At 37.5% G+C, this 25,266-nt stretch overlaps 1 protein-coding gene across 1 annotated transcript in view; it reads left to right on the forward strand.

Moving 5' to 3' along the window:
• Positions 1-25,266, forward strand: part of LOC124259851 (cadherin-23-like) — a 105,294-nt gene that overhangs the window by 77,481 nt on the left and 2,547 nt on the right. The window contains 12 exon segments of the mRNA XM_046694067.1: positions 783-1,292; positions 2,565-2,762; positions 13,403-13,625; positions 15,154-15,473; positions 16,267-16,509; positions 18,349-18,437; positions 19,015-19,104; positions 19,389-19,457; positions 20,616-20,682; positions 21,642-21,769; positions 23,171-23,211; positions 24,556-24,595. Coding sequence (XP_046550023.1) covers positions 783-1,292; positions 2,565-2,762; positions 13,403-13,625; positions 15,154-15,473; positions 16,267-16,509; positions 18,349-18,437; positions 19,015-19,104; positions 19,389-19,457; positions 20,616-20,682; positions 21,642-21,769; positions 23,171-23,211; positions 24,556-24,595 — 2,018 coding nt within the window.

A 25,266-nucleotide genomic window follows, 5' to 3' on the forward strand; every position in this document is an offset into this window, starting at 1 on the left:
CTGCTGCCTTTGCGGGGACACTCCCAAGATCTCAATACGAGATATTTTATTCATCAATTTGAATATACAGAATATATTATGAAACTATTTTCATATTCAGAAATAATTTGAAGAGTAAGAAGATTCCTCTGTAAGATTCCGACTCTATCATGTAACAAGCCCATGTTACAGAATCAAATCTTGTAACATTCATTTAAAAGTTGGAGTACAAGTAAGGATACGATCTGATGACGAACAACTTCTTCATTACAATTAGAAAGATGTTTGGTCACTTACTTGATAACGCAGCATTCTTAGTTTTAGAATCTGATGATACCAGATATTACCAAAATGTCAAGCGTATTCCTACCCACAACAAACGTATGCCAGGTCAATTATTAACCTGAACAGGCATTATATCATATAGATAAAAATAGGGAATTGCATCGGATAAACTTCTGTCACTGATGCGTCGTGTTTGGAAATGTTCTTCACACAAAACAATGAGAAAATCTTGCAAATCCTTGAATTTTGTAACACTAAAGAAATCTTTGAGCACTTGAAATCACAACAGGAGCATGTACCCGCAGTGATAAGGCTCGGCTGTTGCTTAAAATGTCGTAAAAGCACCATCTCGCAAAGTACATAATGTGATGAAAGGTTGGAACGGCTGTTGTGTATGATGGGATATCATTATCATCTGATGTGGATTTATTGTGGCTATACAATGATTCCGAAATGACCAGATATCTTTTTTTTTGTCTACTTTTTAATGTGTCTTTCTCGGATTCTCTGTCCAACAGGGTTATATCATCTTAGAAGGATTGTTGGACCGCGAGTACGTCAGCACATACAGTCTCACCATTACAGCTCGGGATAACCCGGTCTTCGAAACACCGAGGTTAAAACGGACAACCATCACCATTGATGTAACCGACGTTAATGACAACAGTCCCCAATTTGATACCGACTACCACCAACATCTAATTTCTGAGAAAACCAATCAAGGTGACGCAATACTGACAGTACATGCAACTGACAAGGATATTGGCAACAATGGCAAAGTGTGGTACTCTCTTCAAGACGAGACGGTCAACTCCTCTGTCTTATTCACTATTGATGCCATCACAGGCGCTATCACAGCAGCGAAGGACCTGTTAGGGCTTGCCGATACCTACACTCTGACGGTCGTGGCCACCGACGAGGGGATTGGAAACCTCACTGGCAACGCCACTGTGACAATTACCGTATTGGACGAGAACCTCAACAAGCCCGTCTTTGTCAACGTCACCGATATACCCCCAATACCAGAGGTACGTTAGAATACTGTTTCATTGAAATGCTGTAATGCGCTGTACACTACTCTAGATCTGTTCCTTCGAAATTCCTGTATCCATAATGTGGGTTCAATCATCTTTCGAAATTAACGTCGATCGAAGCCGACTGTAAACCACCTGGACCCACAGCTTTTGTTTTCTGCAGGTCCTTATGGTCCACAGCTTTTTTATCCCCAATTAAAATATAGGGGCTACACATTCTGATCAGGACTCACAACTTTTCATGGTTCTTGGTCCTTAGGGCCTGCAGTTTTTCAGGGCTAAGAGCAAAAACTTGTTCAGGTCCGATCTACTCCCACGTCACGTGGTTGTTAGTTTGTCAAAGTCATACTGACTGTCCTTGGTTTCCCTAAAATAACTTTCTACTATGAAGCAAGCGACGCCTTTATCTAAGGCGTTGTGTTGAGGCTATGTAACTATGATCGAGTTCGAATCCCGTTCACCGCGATGATATTTCAAGGTTTGTGTCCACCATGCCCGTGCACGTGGGTGTTTTAATGCTCTCCCCTTACATTAGCAGACACGCCACGAAATGTTGTTTGTTTGTTGCTTAACGCCGCACTCAGCAATATTCCAACTGTTTAGCGGCGCTCTGTAATCGAGTCTGGACGAGACGCTCCAGTAATAAGCATCATGAGCCTCGTTCTGCGCAATTGTGCGGAATATTGTTCAAAGCAGGGTTAACTCACTCCTTTAGAAATCGGGGTGGCGGGGTAGCATAGTGGTTAAAGCATTGGCTCGTCACGCCGAAGACCCGGGTTCGATTCCCCACATGGGCACAATGTGTTAAGCCCATTTCTGGTGTCCCCGGCCGTGATATTGCTGGAATATTGCTATAAGCGGCGTAAAACTAAACTCAGTCAGTCAGTCAGTCCTTTAGAGTTCTGTATCACTTTAGACTTTTCCCACATAAGCTGACAGATGACGCTAAACCCAACAAATTCACAGACAGTTTCTAAACTCTTGCTTTTAACTTGTGCAACTGAAATGTACATATATAAAGTAACTCATTGAACATTAATAACTGCTGCAATCGCGATATATACATTTCTGATGGTCCGGGCTCTGAAATGCCTCAAACTCCTGTTGGCTGTTTGAAAGTTCGTTTCATCGTGTCCATAATGCCTGATCTCTTCAGTGACTGTTTGGCCTTGTCCAAATATATCATTCGCAAATGGCCAGCTTAATTCAACTAAATGGCCTATGGCTTACTCAGTTAGTATCTGTACATAACAACTGTCTTTTCAGTGTTCCCGAGTGGGTTCACAGATCTTCCAGTTTTTCGCTACCGATGCGGATAGAGACAAGGTTTACAATGGTAGAGTGGAGTTCAATGTGACTGTCGACACCCCAGATACCACCAAACAGCACTTCAGACTGGACAAGTCTACCGGATCTTTAAAAGTTAACAAACGACTGAACAGCGAAGTGCAGAGTACATTTACAGTGAGTATTTATGGCGTGAAAATAGCAGTACTAGTAGTAAAGTAAAAGTAGTAGTAGTAGTAGCAATAACACTACTAGCAGTAAAGTAGTAGTAGTAAAAGTGGTAGCACTGGTAGTAGTAGTAAAGTAATAAACTACTAGCAGTAAAAATAAAGTACTCGTAGTAGTTAAAAGTAAAGACTACTAGAAGTAACAGTAAAGTGAAAGTACTTACAGTAAAGTAGTAGTAGTAAAGTAGCAGTACTCTTAGTAAAAGTAGTAGTGAAGTAGCAATACTCTTAGTAAAAGTAGTAGTAAAGTAGCAATACTCTTAGTAAAAGTAGGCAAGTAGTAGTCTTGGTAGTAGTAGTAAAGCAGCAGTACTCTTAGTAAAAGTAGTAGTAAAGTAGCAGTAGAAAAAGTAAGCGGTACTCAGTAGTGAAAGCAACAGTACTCTTAGTAAAAGAAGTACAAGTAGTAGTGCTATTAGTAAAAGTGGTAGTAGCAGTGGTAAAGAAGCGGTACTCTTAGTAAAAAGTAGTAGTAGTAGTGGTTAGTAGTAGTAGTAAAGTAGCGGCACTCTTAGAAAAAGGAGTAGTAGTAGTAGTAACGTAGCGGTACTATCAGTAAAAGTAGTAGTACTCTTAGTAAAAGTACTAGTAGTAGTAAAGTAGCAGTACTATTAGTAAAAGTAGTAGTAAAGTAGCAGTACTGTTAGTAAAAGTAGGGGTAGTGGGGTGGCAGTAATTTAGTAAAAGCGTTGAGCTCGTCACACCGAAGACCCGGGTTCGAATCCCCACATGGGTACAATGTGTGAAGCCCATTTCTGGTGTCCACCGCCGTGATGTTGCTGGAATATTGCTAAAAGCGGCGTAAAACCAAACTCAGTCAGTCAGTCAGTTAGTAAAAGTAGTAGTAAAGTAGCAGTACTACTAGTAAAAGTAGTAGTAAAGTAGCAGTACTGTTAGTAAACGTACTAGTAGTAGTAAAGTAGCAGTACTATGAGTAAAAGTAGTAGTAAAGTAGCAGTACTGTTAGTAAATTTAGTAGTAAAGTAGCAGTACTGTTAGTAAAAGTAGTGAGTAAAGTAGCAGTACTATTAGTAAAAGTACTAGTAGTAGTACAGTAGCAGTACTATTAGTAAAAGTAGTAGTAAAGTAGCAGTACTGTTAGTAAACATACTAGTAGTGAGTAAAGTAGCAGTACTATTAGTAAAAGTAGTAGTAAAGTAGCAGTACTGTTAGTAAAAGTTCTAGAAGCAGAGGAAGTAGCAGTACTGTTAGTAAACGTACTGGTAGTAGTGCAGTAGCAGTACTATTAGTAAAAGTAGTAGTAAAGTAGCAGTGCTCTTAGTAAACGTACTGGTAGTAGTAAAGTAGCAGTACTATTAGTAAAAGTAGTAGTAAAGTAGCAGTACTCTTAGTAAAAGTAGTAGTAAAGCAACAGTACTCTTAGTAAAGTACAAGTGAGTAGTACTCTTAGTACTGTTAGTAAAGTAGTAGCAGTAGTAAAGCGTTACTCTTAGAAAAGTAGTAGTAGTAGTAGTTAGTAGTAGTAGTAAAGTAGCGGCACTCTTAGAAAAAGGAGTAGTAGTAGTAGTAACGTAGCGGTACTATCAGTAAAAGTAGTAGTACTCTTAGTAAAAGTACTAGTAGTAGTAAAGTAGCAGTACTATTAGTAAAAGTAGTAGTAAAGTAGCAGTACTGTTAGTAAAAGTAGGGCGGTGGGGTAGCCTAGTGGTTAAAGCGTTGGCTCGTCACACCGAAGACCAGGAGTTGAATCCCACATGGGTACAATGTGTGAAAGCCCATTTCTGGTGTCCACATGCATTGATGTTGCTGGAATATTGCTAAAAGCGGCGTAAAACCAAACTCAGTCAGTCAGTCAGTTAGTAAAAGTAGTAGTAAAGTAGCAGTACTACTAGTAAAAGTAGTAGTAAAGTAGCAGTACTGTTAGTAAACGTACTAGTAGTAGTAAAGTAGCAGTACTATGAGTAAAAGTAGTAGTAAAGTAGCAGTACTGTTAGTAAATTTAGTAGTAAAGTAGCAGTACTGTTAGTAAAAGTAGTAGTAAAGTAGCAGTACTATTAGTAAAAGTACTAGTAGTAGCAGTGCAGTAGCAGTTTACTATTAGTAAAAGAGTAGTAAAGTAGCAGTACTGTTAGTAAACATACTAGTGTAGTGAGTAAAGTAGCAGTACTATTAGTAAAAGTAGTAGTAAAGTAGCAGTACTGTTAGTAAAAGTTCTAGAAGCAGAGGAAGTAGCAGTACTGTTAGTAAACGTACTAGTAGTAGTGCAGTGCTTAGTACTATTAGTAAAAGTAGTAAGTAAAGTAGCAGTGCTCTTAGTAAAAGTGCTGGTAGTGAGTAAAGAGTAATGTAGTACTATTAGTAAAAGTAGTAGAGTAAAAGTAGCAGTACTATTAGTAAAAGTGAGTAGTAAAGTAGCAGTACTGTTAGTAAAAGTAGTAGTAAAGTAGCAGTAGCAGTATTAGTAAAGTAGTAGTAGTAAAGTAGCAGTACTAGTGAGTGTAGTGAGTAGTAGTAGAGTAGCAGTGCTATTGCTAGTAAAAGTAGTACTGGTAAAAGTAGAAGTAGTAGCAGTACTATTAGTAAAAGTAGTAGTAAAGTAGCAGTAAAAGTAGTACTGGTAGTAGAGTAAAGTACTAGCAGTACTGTTAGTAGTAAAATGTTCTAGAAGCAGTAGGAGTAGCAGTACTCTTAGTAAACGTACTGGTAGTAGTGCAGTAGCAGTACTATTAGTAAAAGTAGTGAGTAAAGTAAGCAGTATTAATTAAGAAAAGTAGTAGTAAAAGTAGTAGTGCTAAGTTAGTAGCAAGTAGTAGTAGTAAAGTAGCATTACTATTAGTAAAAGTAGTGAGTAAAGTAGCAGTACTATTAGTAAAAAGTGGTAGTAAAAGTAGCAGTACTATTAGTAAAAGTAGTAGTAAAGTAGCAGTGCTATTAGTAAAAGTAGTAGTAGTAGTGTGCTATTAGTAAAAGTAGTAGCAGTACTATTAGTAAAAGTAGTAGTAAAGTAGCAGTACTATTAGTAAAAGTAGTAGTAAAGTAGCAGTACTGTTAGTAAAAGTAGTAGTAAAGTAGCAGTACTATTAGTAAAAGTAGTAGTAGTAGTAAAGTAGCAGTACTGTTAGTAAAAGTAGTAGTAAAGTAGCAGTACTGTTAGTAAAAGTAGTAGTAAAGTAGCAGTACTATTAGTAAAAGTAGTGGTAGTAAAGTAGCAGTACTATTAGTAAAAGTAGTAGTAAAGTAGCAGTACTAGCTTAGTAAAAGTAGTAGTAAAGTAGCAGTACTATTAATAAAAATAAAAGTAGTGAGTAAAAGTAGCAATTACTATTAGTAGAAGTAGTAGTAGTAAAGTAAGCAGTACTATTAGTAAAGTAGTAGTACCTGTAAGAGCAATAGCAAAGTAGCAATTACTATTAGTAAAAGTAGTAGTAGTAGTAAAGTGGCAATGCTGTTAGTAAAAGTAGTAGTAAAAGTAGCAGTGCTATTAGTAAAAGTAGTAGTAAAAGTAGCAGTAGTACTGATTAGTAAAAAGAAGTAGTAGTAAAAAAGTAGCAGTGCTCTTAGTAAAAAGTAATAGTAGTAGTAGCAAGTACTGTTAGTAAAAGTAGTGAGTAGTGAGTAAAAAGTAGCAGTACTATTAGTAGAAAGTTATTAAAGTGGTGAGTAAAGTGGCAGTATTGATGGTATTAGTGCTAATTAAGAGTAGTAGAGATAGCAGTGTAGTGAAGTAAAGAGGCAGTGCTGTTAGTAAAAGTGCTGGTGGTAGTGGTGAGTAGCAGTACTCTTAGTGAAACTATTAGTAAAAGTGATGAGTAGAAGTAGCAGTACTATTAGTAAGTAAGTGGTGAGTAAAGTAGCAGTACTATTAGTAGTAGTGGCAGTACTATTAAAGTGTAGCAGTTAAAATGTAGAGTAAACATTACTGGTGGTAGTGTAAGTAGTAGCAGTACTATTAGTAGTATTGAAAGTAATAGTAGAGTAAGTAAAGTAGCAGTGCTCTTAGTTTTGAGTAAAAGAGTAGTAGTAAACAGTAGCAGTACTATTAGTAAAAGTAGTAAGTGCAGTAGTAAAAAGTAGCAGTGTAGTAGTAGTAAAGTAGTAGTAAAATGCAGTACTGTTAGTAAAAGTAGTAGTGGAAAGTAGCAGTACTATTAGTAAAAGTAGTAGTAAAATGCAGTACTAATTGAGTAAAAGTAGTAGTGCAAGTGAGCTGAATTACTGTTAGTAAAAAGAAATATAGTAGTGAAAGTGGCAGTACTATTAGTAAAAGTGGTAGTAAAATGCTTGGTACTATTAGTGGGAAGTGGTAGTAAAAGTAGCAGTGCTCTTAGTAAAGCATGCTGGTGAGTAATTAGAGTGTAAATTACTATTAGTAAAAGTAGTAGTAAAAGTAGCAGTACTATTAAGTAAAAAGTAGTAAAATAAAATTAGCAGTACTATTAGTAAAAGTAGTAGTAGAAAGTAGCAGTTACTCTTAGTAAACATTACTTTGGTGGTAGTAAGAGTAGCAGTACTATTAGCTAAATAAAATAGTAATAAAAGTACAATACTGTTAGTAAAAAGTAGTAGTATGATGTAAGTAAGTAAGTTAATGTAAGTCTAAATTAGTGAAATAAAGTAGCAGTACTGTTAGTAAACGGACTAGTAGTAAGTAAAGTGTAAGTACTGTTAGTAAAAGTAAAGTGATAAAGTAGCAATTACTATTAGTAGAAATTAGTAGTAAAATAAGCAGTGAACTTAGTAAAAAGTGTTGTACTGAGCTAGTAGTAGTAGTAAAAGTAGCAATTACTGTTAGTAAAAGTGTGTAAAAGTGGCAATTACTATTAGTAAAAGTAGTGAGTAAAAAGTAGCAGTACTATTAGTAAGAAGTAGTAGTAAAAGTAGCAGTGCTCTTAGTAAGCAGTTACTGGTGGTAGAGTAAGAGTAGCAGTACTATTGCTAAAAGAGTAGTAGTAAAAGTATAGCAGTACTATTAGTAAAAGTAGAAAGTAAAGTAGCAATTACTATTAGTAAAAAGTAGTAGAAGTAAAAGTAGCAGTGCTTAGTAAAACATGCTAGTAGTAGTGCAGTGCAATTGCTATCAGTAAAAGTGTGTAAAGTGAAATTAAGTAGCAGTACTCTTGTAGTAAAAGTAGTGAAGTAAAGTAGCAGTGAATACTAATTAGTAAAAGTAGTAGTGCAGTGTACTATTGAAAGTAAAATGATGCAGTACTGTTAGTAAAAGTAGTAGTAAAAGTTAGTAAAATTTGAGTAAAAAGTAGTGAGTAAAGTGTAATTACTATTAGTGAAATTAGTAGTAAAGTAGCAGTGCTATTAGTAAAGAGTGCTGGTGGTGAGTAGAAGTAACAGTACTCTTAGTAAAAGTAGTGAGTAAAATGCTAGCATTACTATTAGTAGAAGTAGTGAGTAAAGTAGCAGTACTATTAGTAAAGTAGTGAGTAAAGTAGCAGTGCTATTAGTAGAAGTACTGGTAGTAATGGAAGTAGCAGTGCTCTTGGTAAAGTGGTGAGTAAAGTAGCAGTACTGTTAGTGAAAGTGAGTAGTAAAGTAGCAGTAGAAACTTATTGTAGTAGTAGTGGTAAAGTAGCAGTTCTATGGTAGTTAGTGATTAAAGTAAAAGTAGATTAGTAAAAGTAGTGGTTAAAGAGTAGCAGTTACTGTGAGTAAAATTACAGTGAGTAAGTACTGTTAGTAAAAAGTGGTAATGAAAGTGGAGTAGCAGTACTATTGAGTAAAAGTAGTGCTAGTGAGTAGTAGCAGTGCTATTAGTGAAAGTAGTGAGTAAAGTAGCAGTGCTCTTGGTAGTAAACGTAACTGGTAAGTAGTAGTAAACGGAGTAGTAGTGGTGGTGATCTTAGTAAAATTAGTGGTAGTAAAGTAGCAGTACTCTTAGTAAAAGTAATTGAGTAAAGTAGCAAACTATTGAGTAAAAGTAGTAGTAAAAGTAGCAGTGCCTATTAGTAAAAGTAGTAGTAAAAGTGGCAGTGACTCTTAGTAAACTAGTGCTGGTAGTAGTAAAGTAGCAGTTACTATTGCTAAAAGTAGTAGTAAAGTAGCAGTACTCTTAGTAAAAGTAGTAGTAGTAAAGTAGCAGTACTCTTAGTAAAAGTAGTAGTAAAGTAGCAGTACTCTTAGTAAAAATACTGGTAGTAGTAAAGTAGCAGTACACTTAGTAAAAGTAGTTGTAAAGTAGCAGTACTCTTAGTAAAAGTAGTAGTAAAGTAGCAGTACTATTAGTAAAAGTAGTAGTAAAGTAGCAGTACTATTAGTAAACAGTACTAGTAATAGTAAAGTAGCAGTACTGTTGAGTAAAAGTAGTAGTAGTAAAGTAGCTTCAGTAAAAGTATTATTAGTAAAAGTAGTAGTAAAGTAGCAGTACTCTTAGTAAAAGTAGTAGTAAAAGTAGCTAATTAAAAGTAGTGAAGCAGAGTAAACGTAGTGGTAATCTTGGTAGTAGAGTGCTGTTAAGTAAAAGTAGTGAGTAAAGTAGCAGTACTATTAGTAAAAGTAGTGAGTAAAGTAGCAATTACTATTAGTAAAAGTAGTGAGTAAAAGTAGCAGTTAGTAGTAGTAAACGTGCTAGGTAAAGTAGTGGTATTAGTGAGTACTATTGCTAAAAGTAGTGAGTAAAGTAATGCAGTACTGTTAGTAAAGTAGTGAGAGTAAAGTAGCAATTACTATTGAGTAAAAGTACAAGTAGTAGTACTCTTAAGTAAAAAAGTAGTTGTGAAATTAAGTGGCGGACTAGTCTTAGTGATAAAAGTAGCAGTACTGTTAGTAAAAGTAGTGAGTAAAAGTAGCAATTACTTAGTAAAAGAAAGTAGTAGTAAAAGTAGCAGTTAGACTTAGTAAAAGTACAAATAGTAAAGTAGCAGTTACTGTTAGTTAAAGTAGTAGTAAAATGTAGCAGTACTCTTAGTAAAGAAGTAGTAATAGCAGTGAAGTAGTGGTGTAAAAGAGTACTATTAAAGTAGAAGTAGTAGTAAAAGTAGTAGTAAATTAGCTGAAGTAGTAGCTAGTAGTGAGTAAAAGTAGCAGTTAATCTTAGTAAAAGTACTAATTGAGTGAGTAGTAATAAAGTAGCAGTACTTTGCTAAAAGTGGTAGTAAAGTAGGTGCTATTAGTAAAAATTAGTAGTAAAGTAGCAGTTACTGCTGTTGAGTAAAAAGTTCTAGAAGCTGGAGGGAGGTAACGATATTCTTAGTGAACATGCTGGTGGTAGTGCAGTAGCAGTACTATGAGTAAAAGTAGTGAGTAGTAAGTAGCAGGTGCTCTTAGTAAAAGTGCTTGGTAGTAGAAGTGGCGGTACTATTAGTAGAAGAAATGGTAGTGCAGTAACTGGTATTTATTAGTAAAAGTAGTAGTTACATTGTAGCCAGTGCTGTTAAGTAAAAAGTGATAGTGAAAGTAAAAGTGCTATTAGTAAAAGTAGTAGTAAAGGTAGCAGTACTATTAGTAAAGGAGTATAGGTGGCGTAGTAAGTAGCAAGTGGTGGTGCTCTTAGTAAACGTACTGGTAGAGTAATTAGAGTAGCCAGTACTCTTAGTAAGAAATGAAGTACTTAAGTAACAGAGGTAATTACTAAGTGCTAGTAGTGGCAGTGCTCTAGTAAGTATGCAGTAATTATATTAGTGAAGAGTAGTGGCTTGAAGTAAGTGGCAGTGCTCTTAGTAAAAGTACTAGGTAGTAGTGGTAGGTAGTCAGGTACTATTGCTAGTGAAAGTAGTAGTATGAGTAAAGTGCTAATTAGTACTCTTAGTAAAAGTAGTAGTAAAGTAAAGTTGCTATTAGTAAAAGTAGTGAGTAAAGTAGCAGTTACTCTTAAACGAGCTGGTGAGTAGTAGTAAAGTAGCAGTACTCTTAGTATAAGTAGTAGTAAAAGTAGCAGTACTATTAGTAAAAGTAGTAGTAAAGAAGCAATTATTATTAGTAAAAACTACTAGGACTTGTGAGTAGTAAAGTAGCAGTACTGTTAGTAAAAGTAGTAGTAAAGTAGCAGTACTATTAGTAAAAGTAGTAGTAAAGTAGCAGTACTATTAGTAGAAGTAGTAGTAAAGTAGCAGTGCTCTTAGTAAACGTACTGGTAGTAGTAGAGTAGCAGTACTCTTAGTAAAAGTAGTAGTAAAGTAGCAGTACTATTAGTAAAAGTAGTGAGTAAGAGTAGTAAGTACTAATAGTAGTAGTAGTAGTAAAGTAGCAGTACTCTTAGTAAACGTGCTAGTGATGTGGTAGTAGAGTAACAATTAGTAAAGTGCTAGTTAAAAGTAGTAGTAAAGAGTAGCAGTGCTATTAATATGAACTGTAATTAGTAGTAGTAAAGTAGCAGTACTGTTAGTTAAAAGTGAGTAGTAAAGTAGCAATTACTCTAAGTAAAAGTAGTAGTAAAAAAGTAGCAGTAGACTTAGTAAGAAAGTATTTGTAAATTAATAGTGGTACTGTTAGTAAAGTGGTAGTAGTGAGTAAAAGTAGCAGTACTCTTGAGTAAAAGTACTAGTAAAGTAAAAGTAGCAGTACTATTAGTAAAAGTAGTAGTGAAGTAGCAGTACTCTTAGTAAAAGTGGTTTATAAGAAGTTAGCAGTAGTTAGTAAAAGTAGTAGTAAAGTAAAGATGATTAGTAAAGTAGTAGTAGTAAAGCAGTGCTAGTTAGTTAGTAAAGTAGTAGTAAAGTAGCGGTACTATTAGTAAAAGTAGTAGTAAAAAGTAGCGAGTACTATTAGTAAAAGTAGTAGTATAGTGTATGTACTGTTGGTAAACGTACTAGTAGTAGTAAAGAGTAGCAGTACTCTTAGTTGAATTGAGTGAGTGTGCTATTTAGCGTCACATCATAATATTTCAGCCATATCGTGAGTACTCTTAGTAAAAGTAGTTATAAATAAAGTAGCGGTACTATTAGTAAAAGTAGCAGTACTGTTAAGTAAAAGTAGTAGTAAAGTAGCAATTACTTAATTAGTAAAAGTGGTTAATAAATTAGCAGTACTCTTAGTAAAAGTAGTAGTAAAGTAGCAGTACTATTAGTAAAAGTAGTAGTAAAGAAGCAGTACTATTAGTAAACGGACTAGTAGTAAAGTAGCAGTACTGTTAGTAAAAGTAGTAGTAAAGTAGCAGTACTATAAGTAAAAGTAGTAGTAAAGTAGGAGTACTATTAGTAAACGGACTAGTAGTAATGAAGTAAAAAAACTATTAGTGAAAGTTGTTGTAAATTAGTAGTACTGTTAGTAAAAAGTGAAGTAAATTAGCAAGCTATTGATTAGTAAAAGTGGTAGTAAAGTAGCAGTGCTACTAGAGAGTAAAAGTAGTAGTAAAGTAGCAGTACATCTTAGTAAAAGTGGTTAGTAAAATTAGTAGTACTGTTAGTAGTAAGTAGTAGTAAAGTAGCAGTACTGTTAGTAAAAGTGGTAAGTAGTAAAGTAGCAGTACTAGTAGTAGAGGTAAAGTAGTGAGTAAAGTTTAGTTAAAAGTAAAGTAGTGAGTAAAAGTAGCAGTACTCTTAGTAAAAGTAGTAGTAAAGTAGTAGAACTGGTAGTAAAAATGGTAGTGAGTAAAGTAGCAGTAGTATTAGTAAAAGTAGTAGTAAAATGTAGCAGTACTGTTAGTAAAAGTAGTAGTAAAAGTGTAGCAGCACTGTTAGTAAAGTAGTAGTAGTAAAGTAGCAGTACTATTAGTAAAAGTAGTAGTAAAAGTAGCAGTAAATTTAGTAAAGAAGTGGTAGTAAAGATTAGCAGTAATTAGTAAAAGTAAAGTAGTAAAAGTAGCAGTACTTTAGTAAAAGTAGTAGTAAAGTAGCAGTACTGTTGAGTAAAAGTGGTTGTAAAGTAGCAGTACTGTTAGTAAAAAGTAGTAGTAAAGTAGCAGCAGTACTATTAGTAAAAGTAGTAATTGAGTAGTAGCAGTACTATTAGTAAAGTAGTAGTAGTAAAAGTAAGCAGTACTATTATTCAGTAAAAGTAGTAGTATGAGTAGCAGTACTGTTAGTAAAAGTACTAGTAGTAGTAAAAGTGGCAGTACCTTATTAGTGAAGTGGTTTTAGTACCCATTATCGTGAAGTAGTAAAGTAGCAGTACTGTTAGTAAAAGCAGTACTATTAGTAAAGTAGCAGTACTGTTAGTAAAAGTAGTAGTAAAGTAGCAGTACTATTAGTAAAAGTAGTTAGTAAAGTAGCAGTACTCTTAGTAAAAGTAGTAGTAAAGTAGCAGTACTGTTAGTAAAAGTGGTAGTAAAGTAGCAGTACTATTAGTAAAAGTAGTAGTAAAGTAGCAGTACTGTTAGTAAAAAGTAGTAGTAAAGTAGCCGTACTGTTAGTAAAAGTTGTAGTAAAGTAGCAGTACTGTTAGTAAAAGTTTGAGAAGCAGTAAAAGTAGCGGTACTCTTAGTAAATGTACTGGTAGTAGTAAAGTAGCAGTACTATTCAGGGGTAGTAGCTACCATTATATAAAAAAGCCCGGGCTTACACATGATTGTTGCTAAAGAGGTTGGGCAAGCCCTCAATACTATCTAAATATAAAGCTTTGCAACCTATCGGGCTTACACGAACAATTTGGCTTGCTACGCGCCTGCTATCAGTAAAAGTAGTAGTAGTAGTAGCATTACATGTACCAGTAACAACATTATCATTATCCTCCGTGGTGTTTCAGTTGAAGGTGTTGGCCTATGACCTGGGTTCCCCCAGTCTGTCGACCATCTCAAAACAGTACACAATTAAACTGAAGGACATCAACGATAATCCTCCGAAGTTCAATCAGTCCGACACAAGACAGAAGCATTTTTCTGTGCCGGAGAACGTTAACAACACTCAACTTGGACCGATCCGAGCTGAAGACCCGGACAAGGATTCTCAAATCTGCTACACTTTATCAGGTTAACAATCTAAGCAACGACACAACCTGGGCAAAAGAAAGTATACCCATGAAATTTTGATTCAGGAAACACTTACAAAAGTTATCAAAAGGTTACTCGCCAGAAGCCAGTCGCCAAAACACTTCAAACTGTAGGCCAAACACAACTATTATACAAATACATAATCGAATTACCGGATCATCTTTGTATTTTTCAGTCACCATCAAGCATATGTTAAAAACTTTCTTTTGCCCGGTATTTAGAATGGCAGGCTTCGTATTAAGCTCGAAAGTCTTACATTTGTAGGATGCGCATGGGGTAGTCCCACAGTGGTTGAACCACGTTATAGTTCTCTTCCGTCCAGGGCCTCGTTTCATAAAGCTCTCGTAAGCCTAAGATCTCGTAACTTTTCTAGTAGCATTCGAATCTCCTATACTGTAACATAGGAGGTAATAATGCTACGAGAAAAGTTACGAGATCTTAGGCTTACGAGAGCTTTGAGAAACGAGGCCCAGGACTTTCAGCAATGCGGAGCCCGAAATAAAGCAAGTCTTGATTTTCTCCAGGTTCGATCTCCCATCTCACTTCGCCACCTTTTTAATTTATATGGGATTATTTGTTTCGATCACAATTGTATATATTCAGAGATTAATATAGTGTATCGTTTGTACAATACGTAACTTAATTGTCGTAATGCTCGCATCGTATTAGTTACACGACCACTTGCCAGGTAGCGTGGAATGGTACGACATGTTAGTATCCGTATATACCGCAAATGGACGTGTAACGACTTCATTAAATTGGATTTCTTATGCATCAGGTTCTAGTAATGTGGGGAACACTCTCTATCCGTTCTCTTCTATTTATGCCTCAGCGTGGAACGCGTGTTTCGCCATGATTGTTGTCGCGAACAAACGTTATCGAACGATATTCAAAGGGACATAACTCTTCTCTTCATGTTTTAAGGAACTTGCGATATTAAATAATACCACCGTTTCGAATACATCCTTAGGTTGAATTTCAACTTCACAGATAAAAAGTAGCATATTCTCAAAAACGTTTGACCAAAAGAACGTTTTGTGCAAATAATGGTTGAATTTTCCAAGTGAGTTGCAATGTCAAATGTAGCAAAGCGTCAAGGTCGTCCATACTACCCGTCTTGGACAGGGCATGATGGATTCAGACACTCGGTAAAACGGTTTCATTGACTATTACACAAGTCTTCCCATTTATCTGAAGGCTAATGATAGGTGATGGGGGTTTAACAATACAAGTTTGCAATCTATTCATGTTGCATTGCGTGATACGTGTTCCGCATATTATAGTCTTGACGGATATGTATTTTATACCTTCTTAAAATATTCACTTATATAAGTATACATGTGTGTGTGTTTGTCTAGGATGGGTCGGAAGTTTGGAATTTATGGTCTTGAACGTCCGCATCGTTTGAGAAACCCATATGATTTGTGAATAACTACGACATAATCAATACATATAGGGACACATCCAAACGACTATAGACATAAATATTATGTATTTACTTTTACAGACTCGATTTACATTGTTAATCTGAAGATGATGCCATCAACGGACAACAGAACACTGTACCTAGATGTGGTTCAATCGTTCGACAGAGAAAACGTCACTTCCTTCACTGTGAAAATCACAGCCACGGACTGTTCACCGTCTTTCTACAGCCAGCTGTGTGACAATTCTAGTTTGAACTCCACAACCGTAACACCGTCCAGTCTCATAACAACAATTACAATCCTGGATAAGAATGACAACCCACCTGTGTACCGCCAGCCAGTATTGTCAAAGGGAATACGAAATACAGTGACTTTGGGACGAATCATTTTTGAACTGGATGTAAGTTATGAGAGTCAGGAGGGCGGTGGGGCAGTCTAGTGTTTAACGCGTTCGCTGGTCATGCCAAAGACCCGGGTTCGATTCCGGACTTTGATTGCAAGCCACCTGGGTGTTTGAAGCCACTTTCTGAGGTCAACCGCCTTGATATTGCTTGAATGTTGCTAAAAGCGGCGTAAAACCATACTCACTCACCTCACTCACTATGAGAGTCGCACTCAGCAATATTACAGGTATATGGCGGCGGTCTGCAAATAATCTAGTTTGGACCAGACAATCCAGTGATCAACAGCATGACCATCGATCTACGCAATTGGGATTGATGACATATGTCACCCTGGCCTCCCGATCCCGTTATTCGCCTGTTAAGACAAGCATGGGTGGCTTGAGATCAGTTCTAACCAGGATCTTTACGGGTTGTAACGTGTTTAGTGTTTAAGCAATACTCTTTCTGATACTGGCATTGTGCATCAGTGCAAGGCAGGAGCGGTACAGTGGAATTAAAAGGCATTAAAATACAAATTATACCTATAAGCCTTCCAAATTGGAAATTTGTGTTCGACATACAGTGAGTCAGTTTGATTAACACAATTATAATTTTTCTGTCTAATTTCACTATTGATACCTTGAGAATTTTATATTTTTACATGCCAACGACCGTGTGCAAAACAAAAAAAATATTTGGAGGTATATTTCATATTTCATTTATACTGACATTTATTTTCAGACGAAAGATTTTAAAACTATAGACTGATAATATAAGCTCTTAATGTAATGAAGACTTTTTGTTTTACAGACATTGGTTTACGATCGTGACAGCCCCAAATTTAGCCGCCATGCCTTCTACAGAGTCAACGCAACAGAAGCAGACCCTACCCTCTTGAACACATTTAACCCCGAGAAACACCCTATCCCCATCTCTCTGACAGAAAACGGTACAGTTGCCACCAATATGTCGTTCTCGGCTAATATGTACGGATTCTTCAACATGAAGGTGGCCGTCAACGACAGCGCGGGGATGGATATGGCGGAACTAAAGGTAAGTTTCCAAATATGACAAAAATTATGTCCGATGCAATACCCCTTTTCGATTTACCATACGTGCCCATGTTTTGTAGGTTAATGTATTGACCTGGCTTTGCATGTGTTTGTGATAGATATCAACGGAGGGACAGGATACGCTCACATTTTCCCGAACAGATGCTTTAAAGGCATTATGTAGGACATACTTTCGACACTATTTTGTCATATATTATAGATATTGGGGCATGTGCATTCACTTTAGCTTCCTAATGATGCTATAAAAGATTTATTATCCCTTACGACTTGCCTGAAATAGATAATTGAAACTTCGAGGCGAACAGCTTCCAAACTGATAACACTTGCCATATGTGGAATGTAAACAATTGCTCCGTACATCAAAAACTGTCACACGCGGTGTTGTCGGTGTTTGCCGAGCAGGTTTTAATCTCAAGTTCTGCGTAGGATATTCACGTAGAGAGCTCCAAGGGAAATAACTCTATGGAGTTCGCTTGAAATAATGTTCGGTCGGTAGAGGGCGCGAGAGTCGATTTAATGCAACGTTGCATTCCTTCATTCGAACTTTTTAATATAATATTGTAATCTAAATACGTAATTATTTTGGAATAGATTATAGTGTAGCTTCCCTGGGCTCAAATAGTATTATTGAGAGAAATGCATTATTTATTATTTAGAGAAGTGTTGTGTGATATAGTTTCTTTAACACGAATAATTCGACTGTGCTGAATAGGTCCATGCCCATTAATAGTCGGAATCGTACATCGACGCTATATCATGAAAATGGAAATGTTTTCTGGCGTATATTTCATTATGCATGTTTTTCGCCTTAGGTAAACTGTAATCTCTCCCAAGATACAATATTAACTCTGTATTGCCGAAGCAGGTTGATGACTTCACAGCACGCGATGACCTGCATAGGTTCGATGGCTCATGAAGGCTGTGAGGTAGTTAATTTCGGACATGTGATCAGCATGACTTTGAAAATTGTCAAAAGCAGTCAATGTGTAACACCATACTCAGGACCTCATACACTCACACCTCATACTTGTAAGGACACTCTAGTCAGTGTTAGGGTAGATACATGTAATAACAATGTGTCCTGACTAAATATGTATCGTCTAACCCGTTGCTTTCAACCATAGGAATGACTTTATGGATGATCAACTTCTTTATTATACAATAACGAAATTTCGGTATAGATACTTACACCGTTTTCAAGCATGTTGTATGCCCTTGGGGACGATGTTGAGGTTGAAGCATCTCATGAGGAAGGTGAGGTGGTTCTCTGGATTGGATGTACTTCTTCTCCAGGCGGTTGATGGTCCGCATTGCCACGTCTCCATGCCATGTTGAACACGGTCTAAGTATCTATAGTATTGTATAATATAGAAGTTGATCATCCATAAAGACTTGTCATTCCTATTACTTACAACTTCTAGAGTGCCTCTCAGATAGCTATCAACCATTCATCTTCGTGGTCCAGACACACTTATTTACAGAATGTGGTGACTGAGCTAAAAGCAAAGGACGTGTGCTTTAAAGAGCAGCATTGAGTCATCACTTTTGCCTCTGGTTGTGAAACTGGTTGCTATGTAATACGTAAAAATTATTCCTATTCCATAGCTTTTCGTAACCGCTAGTTCTGGTTCCAATCTCAAATTTGCCAAATTAGGATCCTTCGACTTCATCATCTGCCCGTGCTTGTTGGACACCAATTTCATTAACAGAGGTATAACAACAGCATTAGTCCAACTGTCCTGAAAGTGTAAGATGCCAAAATGGTATGATTATTGATCGTGGTTTGGAGCCCAGCTCACTCACAGGTTACTGTTTCCAGATTTTCATCATTGCTGACTTCCAAGTTTTGAAAATCACATTCCTGCAAAGTATCGATGACGTATTAAGGATACAGGATGACGTCTTGAGGTAGGAGAATTAGTACATTAAGAGAAGTCTATTAATAATGTAACCATTGTTGCTAAAACGCAATACCTGTATTTGGTTGTACAAGATTGTTCAAAGAAAAAAATCATCCAAAAGGGTTCAAGGTAGGTTTAGCTGTGATGTTATAATTCTTGAAAATTTAGTTTAATTCGTTCTTGGCGGAATCAGTTACTCCTTGTAGCTTACATTTTATGATATCCGGTGTTGTCATGTTGATGAGTGAGTGAGTTTGATTTTACGCTGCTTTACAATATTCCACAATATCACGGCGGGGATGGGCTCCACACATTGTACCCATGTAGGGAATCGAACCCGGATCGTAAGCCTGACGAGCGAACGCTTTAACCACTAAGCTACCCAGACGCCCCTCATGTTGATGAATAATGAACGTAAAATACTGATAGTGATCCTAACCCCAACCCTAATCCCAATCCTAACTCTAACCCCGACCAACACCAAAACCAAGACTTTAATGTCAAACGTTTTTGGAAGTAGGACCTGCGGTCTGTTTTCATGACGCAGAACTGCTGCTTATTAATTGTTTTCATTGTTTTGCCAGAGATATGAGCAACGCCACAGGATATACGTTTCTCACCAATGACGACGTTGCGTCTCACCTTGACGCGGATGGAAATATACAGCCCTACCAGTGAGTAAAACTGGGCTCGCGTAATAAATTCAGTTCAAATTTCTAAGCGGAATTTGGATTATCATGTGACTAAAATGAGGCGTTACTGTCATGAAATTTAGTAATGTTTGAAAATATTTCTGTCATCTAAATATTTCATATGGTGAATCATGTTTTTGAAGGACGAACCAAGATAAAGTACGTTCGATACTTATGCTAAAGACGTTTTGCTCTCTGATGAAACAATCAACACCATGATGCATGTTGGAACAGTTCTAGTGCTTACTGTTACATTTTACTTCCAGCTCGGACATGTTTGTACATGCAGTAGATCCTGTGACTGGTAAAATACTGGATGCAGAAAACACTAGACGGTAGGTCTTTGAATGGCATTAAGACTGACTGACTGACTGAGTTTGGTTTTACGCCGATCTTAGCAATATTCCAGCAACATCACGGCGGGGGACACCAGAAATGGGCTTAACACATTGTGCCCATGTGGGGATTCGAACCCAGGTCTTCGGCGTGACGAGCCAACGCTTTAACCATTAGGCTACCCCACGGCCCCGAATGGCATTTAGAAGTGATACACATAAGGAAGAGGATTTTTATGGATGTCTGCTTCTTTATTATGAGGAACGCAACGTTTCGGAGTATATCCTTACTCCATTAGGTGAATGAATGGTATAAGACAGAGAGCATATATATATGTACATGTAAGAACGACAAAAGTAATAAGACAACAAAGATGCAGGCAAAACAATGGAAGCGAGCTCCTAACATTTTAGTGTGAACTATTAGACTGATTCTTGCAGAAGAGTCTGGAAGGTCAAACCTATAGCTAAAAAAATACCGACTGCAATACGGACTGGAAGGTTAGTGTGAACAGTAGATCCCGAAACTCAAGAAGCAGTCGTTACAAAGCTGACTAAACGGTTAGTAATGGACTGGGGCTCTGAAAAGGGAAAATACGGTATTTATCACTAACTGGAAGGTCAGTCTGTGCAGTGGCACCTGAAACTGGAGAAATACCGTATGCAGAAGAGAAGTGTTTTTAGTACGTATAGTTGACAGTGAGTGTCCAGAAATATTGCATGCAGGAGACTTGCAGACACGAGAGTACATCGGATCTGAAGACTAAGATGGGTGACTTTGGTTTTACGCCTCTTTTAGCAATATTCCAGCAATATCTCGGCGGGGGACACCAGAAATGGGTTTCACACATTGTTCCCATGTGGGGAATCGAACCTGGGTCTTTGGCGTGACGAGCGAACGCTTTAACCACTAGGCTACCGCAGCGCCCTTGGAGACTAAGAACTCCGTGGAAAAGAACTGTAGCAATGATAATTGATCATTGTGATGATTAATAATCGTCAGTGGTGATAACTTTTGCTGAACACTTGTAATGCGTCATGATGAACAGTTGCAGTAAGAGGAACATCATGTATAACTGGTTTTTATCATATTGATTGACTGATGTGGTTCATGAAGTGCGTTGGGGTCACACCTACATCGTCTATTTTTGTTCACAGGATTATCGACAGAAATCAAGCTCTTGGATCCAAACTCATTAACAAGTACAAAGTAACACAAATTGGGGTGAGATATCTATAACCTGTGTTAATCTTAAACATATGTATAAAATTCTGTAATTATAAGGACATGTGTGAGTGAGTGAGAATAGTTTTACGCCGCACTCAGCAATATTCCAGCTATATTGCAGCGATGGGTAAATAATCAGGACCGGACAATCCAGTGATTAAAATCATGCGCACCGACCTACGCAATTGGGATTCGATGCCATGCGTCAACCAAGTCAGCAAGCCTGACCACCCGATCCCGTTAGTCGCCTCTTACGACAAGCATGGGTTGCTGAAGACCAATTCTAACCCGGATCTTCTGGGGTATAATGACATGTGTACACCAAGCTAGTGACCAACGCTCTGGGTTCCACTTGGCTTAGTTAACACCTATTCACCACAAATACATATCTATAAATTAATTTTAAAAGGAACATGCTATGGTGTTTATGTGTAAGACCAAGACAAGTCAGATTCGTATGCTGAGTAAAGGGACATGTAAAGCTGCAATTATGTGACCATATTCTAAGGCTCTACACGGATACATTTTGCATTTGGGACACGGGCTGCAACGATTCGGTTCTATTCATCGAAAATCGAATCTGACGCCTTTATTTCGATTTTCGATAACCATTATCACTATTTCGAATCGATATTTGAATACCTATTCAAACTATTTCCACACAGCGAGAACGTAATTTTGACTCCAACTCGAGCAGTTTCGAGCGCTGGAAAAAGGCGAAACGTGATTGGTTGATCGGGCTAATTATCCAATGAGAATTGTTGTTAGTAGACATCGCCAAGTTGACGGTGGATTTCACGCTAAAAAGCCGACGCTTAGAGTTAAATGAAATCTGATGTTTTCATTGTAAGAGGAATCGAATCGAAAATGATCGAATCGAGGGTCCAATATCGAAAGTCGAATCGAGGTCTGGGTGTATCGTTGCAGCCCTGTTTCTGACTTTCTTCCTCTGACAGGAAGCCGATGCTAGCGTTGCTAAGCGCGACGACAGCGAGAGACGAATGTACATCCTCATCTCAGTCGTCTGCCTCCTGAGTTTCACCCTGCTCCTCCTAATCTACATCTCCTGTAACAGGATCCAGAGGTCAGTATTCATTTGCATATCAAATCTATGCAACAGGTCACCTGTACACCATAAATCATTAAACACTTGACTGAGGACTTGAATGTTGCGCCCCCTATAAATAACTTGTGAAGGTATCGAAATAATTTTGTTTGACACCCTTTGAAACCTTCGTACTAAGATCCCTCAGAAATTGTGAGGCGTAGCAGCAGAGGAATCTCGGAACTTCTAACAGTCCTGGTAATTCAAAACTGTTTATTCTTGTTCATCGATCGCTTGACTGTCTGGTTTGTTTGCAGGCCGCTGTCGCATAGTGAGAGGACTGCGTCCGGCGTCGGACGGTTGATACTTAGTTTTTTAAGCAAATGTCTGAATGTCGGGTGCTACCTTTAGGAGATACTTGTCCTTTTTAGCGAACACCTAGTATCTTCACTGTAATTCAGCTAGTTGTCCATTCATACAATGTGCACATCTGTGTTGCCCTTTACACCCAATTAAATTTGTTGTATATATCAGAGGTACAGATAAGCTGCGTATCTGCAAATTACGCAAATATTTCTTTGAAAATTCAATTCCTATAAAGTCTATGGTGTACAAGTACGCTTGAATTTTTGTAAATACTCAATAAATGTGGTCGTATATGCGTACACACAAAAATGACCAATCTTAGCTGGCGTACCGGTGGATAGATAACATAACCGAGGTATACTGAGAGGACATGAACTTGACAACTTGCAGTTTCTGATAATACAGATAAAAACACATACACAAACCTTATTATATTTTTTACATAAATGGAAAATGACAAAATACCCAATTGAGTTTGAGTCAGGTGAGTACAATTAATTTGGTTACTCAAAGGAAAATTAGGATACCCAACTGAGATGAACACATGTGAGTACATATCTGAATGACCGAAAACGTTATCTGTAGCTCTGATATATTCAGAACTGGCTGTTCATTTGTACTGTATTTATGTTTTGACTTGAAAGGAAATTAACAGAGAAAACAGTCGAGGCAATGGATCAGGTCAGGTGTGGGTGGGTACACAGGAACCCGCTATCCCTATGTAGGTTAAACGTAGACCATAGATCCACACACACGTCATATGTATAAATAGGGTATTTATATATGACTTGTGTGTAGATCTATGGTCCATGTGTAACCTACATAGGGATAACGGGTTCCTGTGGTAGGGTAGTTGAAGACTGACTGTTTCTGAGGATAGTCAAGACAGGGTATTCCATTGCACTGACGTTTAATGTATTACTTTTGAGCTATCCTTTCGGCTCAATATAGAAGTTTGCACTGAAAGGTCAAATGTTCCCATATTTTCCTCTGTCTGGATGAGAAAGAAAGTTCGTCCCGCTGTAATGAACATGTTTGGGAACTGATTGTGTCATAGTTTGTTTTGTTTTATAGATATAGGCGGAAATTAAAGGCAGCGACGATTGATGTGAAAGGTAATGCATTGATGCTTTTTTCAGTAAATATCAGATTCATTATCATAACAGACAAGGGAAGGATAAAAGCTCTGAGCTAAACTATGGTATGGACAGTGGTGATGGAGTTGATCGGAAATGATTTTTTATCATAATCTTTTCGATGTCCACACATGCTGTAGTGTTTGGTTCCTCTTGGTGGAGAAGTGGTCCTCCTAGACAGTAAACAAACTGCTGTGAAGCTTATAAGGAGTTGGACAGATGACCGTCCCAAATCTTTGAATACCGAGGATGTTCAATACTGATGGCTGACGGTAGTGGATCCAGGATGTATCCACAGTTACAAATCGGTCAGCTAAATCAAATGATACTGCTATAAAACGAAATAATTCCTTGCGATTTTGTCCTTCGGCGTTTATGATAAGAGAAAGCCTTGGATCCATCGTGCTGAAACATGTCATGTCATGTCATGTCATGTCCAATACATTACAAAGAATGCCCTTTGTGACCTTATCCGTCCACCCATCTAGGCTAACAACCTAGGCTCCCTATTCCGATCTTGAACACCGGTGTCCTATTCTTATTACACGCAGAGGAATGTACTATTTTCTCGTTTCGTGCATATAAGCTGGAGTATCTCCATGCTATGTTAGGGCGATGGGGTAGCCTAGTGGTTAAAGCGTTCGTTCGTCACGCCAAAGACCCGGGTTCGATTTCCCACATGGGTACAATGTGTGAATCCCATTTCTTGTGTCCCCCGCCGTGATATTGCTGGAATATTGCTAAAAGCAATTATAGTACGCTCACCTCATGCTATGTTACATAGCTGATCTGGGATTTGTACTGGGTTTATGTTGCCAAGCACAATGCACATATTCAAGGTCAGGGCTAGTATCGGGTTCACATACTGACAGAGAACAAGCCATTATCATGTTTCAACTGTTCGAACACATACTGACGTGCAGATAAATACATGATTGCGTCAGCTTCTATTTTAAGAACCCGTGAAGATCCGGGCTAGAATTGATCTTCAGCAACCAATGCTTGTCGAAAGAGGCGACTAACTGGATCGGGTGGTCAGGCTCGCTGACTTGGTAGACACATGTCATCGTATCCCAATTGTGTAGACTGATGCTCATACTCTCAATCACTGGATTGTCTGGTCCACACTCGATTATTTAAAGACCGCTGCCGCATAGCTGGAATATTGCTGAGTGCGGCGTAAAACTAAACTCACTCACTCACTCACTATTTTAAGACCACGGATATAACAAACAATGTAGGCAGCGGGGAATGATTATTACTAATTGTATGCGTAGAATCGAGTTCACAATATCTATTCCATCCTTGTATTTGATGTTTCAGGTCCAAAGCATGAAGAAACAGAAGAGACGGGCAATGTAAAGTAAGTGTTACGTGATTAATGTATGCAGTTATACGTGATAAAACATTATCAAACAAACCTTTGGATAATGGAGACTTATGTTTCCCAAGACGTAATCAGCATCCAAACGCCTGCATGTTTTGGTTTTATTTGTTTGTTGTTTAACGCCGCACCCAGCCATATCCAAGCTTTCTGACAGCCTTCTAGAAATATAATAATAATAATAATAATAATGCACTTGTATAGCACCTAATTTCCAACCGGTGGCTGCTCAGTGGCTCTTCACAAGGTTAAAAATAAGAATAAAATAAACAGAGTTATTGGTTGAGGAGATGGGTTTTCAAGTCACGGCGGAATGACTGGACAGAGTCCGCAGATTTAATATATGTTGGTAGGCTATTCCACAAAGTTGGAGCCACAACAGAAAAAGCCTGGCTGGCTAACTTTGTCCTCGTAAAGGGTACGGTAAATATCCGAGTACGGACCAGACAATCCAGTGATTGACATCATGACCATCTTTTTAAGCATATGAGAGACGATGACAAACATCAACCATGTCAGCGAGTCCGATCAAGTTTGTTTCCTCTTGCGACAATTATCGGGGGCTGAATATCAGTTGTAACCCGGAACTATACAAGTCACACCTGTATGTAAATGGTGTGTGTGTGTGTGTGTGTGTGTTTGTGTGTGTG

This window comes from Haliotis rubra, unplaced genomic scaffold, assembly GCF_003918875.1.
Source record: "Haliotis rubra isolate DU_JTF1 unplaced genomic scaffold, ASM391887v1 Scf74, whole genome shotgun sequence".
In the NCBI taxonomy this organism is placed as follows: domain Eukaryota; kingdom Metazoa; phylum Mollusca; class Gastropoda; order Lepetellida; family Haliotidae; genus Haliotis; species Haliotis rubra.